The following is a 3,569-nucleotide window of genomic DNA, read 5'->3' on the forward strand; positions in this document are numbered from 1 at the left end:
GAGAATGTCGCGATTTTCTAGATTCTTGTTGAAATTCGCTTAATTTGTTTACATATACTCATATAACTTTTATATTTTTCATTTAAAATCCTTTTTTAAAATTATATCTACTTTTGTAATTTATTAATTTTCGTATTACGTATAAAATATTATAGTAATCAGCTAAAATATAATTATAGTAATGTACTATTATGACATTTTCATAACGATATAAGATTTCTTTAATCTAATCGCTAAAACAGTGAAAATAATGTTTAATTAGGATTGACGTACAGCAATTGAGATATGATAAAAAGACTTATCCACCTTTTTTCAGGTATCACAATCAACTCTGCTGTGACGTCGACGACGTCTACCACGGCTTCGGGCGGACAAAGGATTATTAGAACGACGAGTGGCGTTAGTGATCCCGCGATAGATGAACATTTTAAGCGGTCTCTGGGTCCGAAAAAGTACGCGGCCGTCTTCAACGCCACTACTACGGACAAGGAAACTGGCCTGAGTGGTAAATACAGACAGATTAAACATATGTTCCGTAAGAGATAAAATAGACATTCTGGATTCAACATGGACCGGCCTTGGATGATAATATCTTCCATGGTCCAAGCTGGACTAATTTGGATCCAGTCTTGTCTTAGCTTCGTCTTAGTCTGGATCCGTCTTAAGCATTCTTTGCGTAGTTGATGATCACTTCGCAAAAGCACTCGGCGAGACTTGGACAAGGCTTCAGGCAACCAATCGAACTAAGGACTCCTAACCACCGGATAGACTTGCCAGAAATCTTGTCATCCTACTCGTCATCGTTCTCGTCGTTGTCCTCATCGTCGATTGTGGTAACCTACTCGGGTGAAATCGTTCCGCTAAATATACATTAATGATAAGTCGTAATCAATAAGAATTAGCTGAATTCGCGATTATATTCGAGGAACCTGCGTCCAAGTAAAACTACAATTAAAACAGGCCTATCCAATTTAAGCTCCGGAATCAAAACGCAAAGCCATCGATATAAAAAAATTCAATGTAAGATTTTAGGAACTATAAACTGTTGCTATTAAACTACGCTAAACATCACTTAGATGCGAATCATCAACACTTTACAGTCTCCAAAATCTTACATTGAATTTTTTTGCGTCGATGGCTTTGCTCCAGAGCTCAAATTGGACAGGCCTGAATTAGAGGATAAATAAAGAAAATAAACGTCAGGATACAATTTTATAAAAATGAAGGATCTTCAAATTGGATTTTCGTATTGATTTCAACATTTGGGAAAAAGGATATAAGTAAATAGTTCAAAAATGACAGACTAAGAAATCACTAAGTATCTAGAATTTCGGATATTAAGTTTATCGATTCATTTCTCAAACGTAAGTTACATCTTTTACAAATAAACTTCAAATCTGGCTTTATTTATTTTTAAATAAATTAAAATCCGGATTATAATTTTTCTTACATCCGATTTATATATGTTTCTTTATTCGATTTATGTACTTTTTCTTTTTAAGCGTCTTATAAAATTCGTAATCATACACTTATACACTTTTTCCATCTAAACTTTTTCGTAGACATTTTGTTTTAATTGGTACGTACTGCGTTGTATAAGGAGGCTAGGACAAGGAGTGTCCTTGATCTTCTCGCTTTTCAACTGGGTGCTCGTTGTTGTCGCTTTTTCGTCAGACACGCGTATAAGACATCAGAAGGGTTGGCCTGTATTTTGTACGTTGTATTTTATACGGGCGAATTTAATATTATTGTATATAGACACACATATTCCTTTATTATGCCATCGCCACAGTCATTACCGTATAGTTCCGAGTTGTGTATGAATATAAAGTTATTTATTATAATGTTTCATACTTCCTCGCAAAGTATAGTATGTTTATACTTATATATATGTATGTAATATTTACTTATTGTTAGTAAGCGTATGACATTACACTCGTGGAAAATAATGATACGGTCCCTCTTAATATAAATAGTTTCAATAAAGTATCAGCTATTTTTGTCTAATTCGGTCATGTATAATACTATTCATCAATTAAATGCTCGATCACATATCGTGAAATTTTCTCTTTTAATTAAATTGAGTGGAGCTATTAATTGCCTAAATTGAATAAATTTGACAATTAAAAATAGTAATTTATTATTATAACTATTGCTTCACCACTTATTGCATCTTTATCTTAATCCTGGTTTTTGTTGCTGGTAGGCTTTGTAACAGTAGTTTTGCTGATGCCTAATCTTTTACAAGCTGCTACAGTCTATTGTATTATATTTTATGTCTATTACTCTGTTAACATATAATCTTTTCATAGAGCTTTGCAATAAAGTAAATTAAACTAAATTAAATTAATTTACACGATATCTATTGCGTATTTAATTATACTCACAAAGCAGAAGCATGTGTCGCGTGGGCAAAATAATTTAGACAACTGTGACACTTTTAATTCGTCCCAACTATGGGAGGAGGGGGGGCGGATCATTGACCATGGGTGCATATATATTATAATAACGACCGTTATGCCGGAGAAATCTCTTGGTGAGTGAGACTTACGGGAAGCGAGTAGACACAACTATATAATTTAACTAAGCAGAGCACCATGTTAGTGAATCGAATAAATATCATGTAAGTGTCACGTCTTTGAGCCACGGTGTTGCTCAAAGTTGTAAAGAGAAAAACAATTGAAAATATGTACAGGCAAACGATGATAACAATGATGTATGAAGAAAATTAAAGGGAAAAGATGTTTAATTATTTTCAGCGTGCATTAATTTCTATCCTATCTTTCTCGATCCCTCAATGGAACAATTGCATCCGCAAGGAATGACCCTGTTTCGCTTCGCACTCTAATTGCCGAATGCTAAGAAGAGTAGTACTGATTTCTAATGGTGCTAGGAAGTCCAGCACATACCCCAGCACGCACAGAAGTCAGTACCTCTACTTTCTTATATGCGAAAATTCTATTACTCTTTACCGTTGTAAAGTGCGTTGCGCAAATTGATAGCGAGTTTTCAAGTAGAATTATCTCGAAAGCCTTATTACGAGGTGATGTTCAGTGTAGATTCAAGAGTATCTGTGGAAAATTTTCTCTTTACGATATTGAATAATATCAAACATAATTAATATAATCAATTGTTTGGTTTTTTCTAATTACTAAATAATAATTATTAAATATTTAAAAAAATAAAAATATTTCTGATTACATTAATATAACTGAACCTTTGATTGAAATTATTTCACTTATCATTTAGTAACTATTCTTTTTTCACATTACATTGTATTGAATAATTCTTGAAACCTATTTTATGTCTTCGAATGCAAAGAAATTGATTTTATATAATAGAATGTTTCAATTCTATTGATTGAATTACCCCTCGTGGTGCTATACGTACCTCTTTTCGACAATTTCAGTAGGTTTTCATCCCGTTTCGATGGTTTCGACCGGCTAAGGAAGATGTAATCGGTACCTTTCCAGGCGAATAATGTGAAGAACGAACGGGGATGTATCTCAAGATAATCTGCGAGAAAGCGCGATAGGTGGGCCCAGATGGGATTTACTTCCAGAAATTCA

The 3,569-nt window shown here is 33.6% G+C and overlaps 1 protein-coding gene across 3 annotated transcripts in view; it reads left to right on the forward strand.

The window, feature by feature from the left end:
* The window catches only part of LOC108751243 (transcription cofactor vestigial-like protein 4), a 21,094-nt gene extending 19,804 nt beyond the window's left edge, over positions 1–1,290 (forward strand). For all 3 annotated transcript variants that reach the window (XM_018491323.1, XM_018491326.1, XM_018491324.1), the window contains 2 exons: positions 317–505; positions 681–1,290. In XM_018491323.1, the coding sequence (XP_018346825.1) occupies positions 317–505; positions 681–757 (266 nt within the window). In that variant the 3' untranslated portion in view covers positions 758–1,290. The remainder of the gene's footprint in view (positions 1–316; positions 506–680) is intronic.
* The last annotated feature ends 2,279 nt before the right edge of the window (positions 1,291–3,569 follow it).

The sequence above is a fragment of the Trachymyrmex septentrionalis genome, unplaced genomic scaffold (assembly GCF_001594115.1).
Source record: "Trachymyrmex septentrionalis isolate Tsep2-gDNA-1 unplaced genomic scaffold, Tsep1.0 scaffold42, whole genome shotgun sequence".
Lineage (NCBI taxonomy): Eukaryota > Metazoa > Arthropoda > Insecta > Hymenoptera > Formicidae > Trachymyrmex > Trachymyrmex septentrionalis.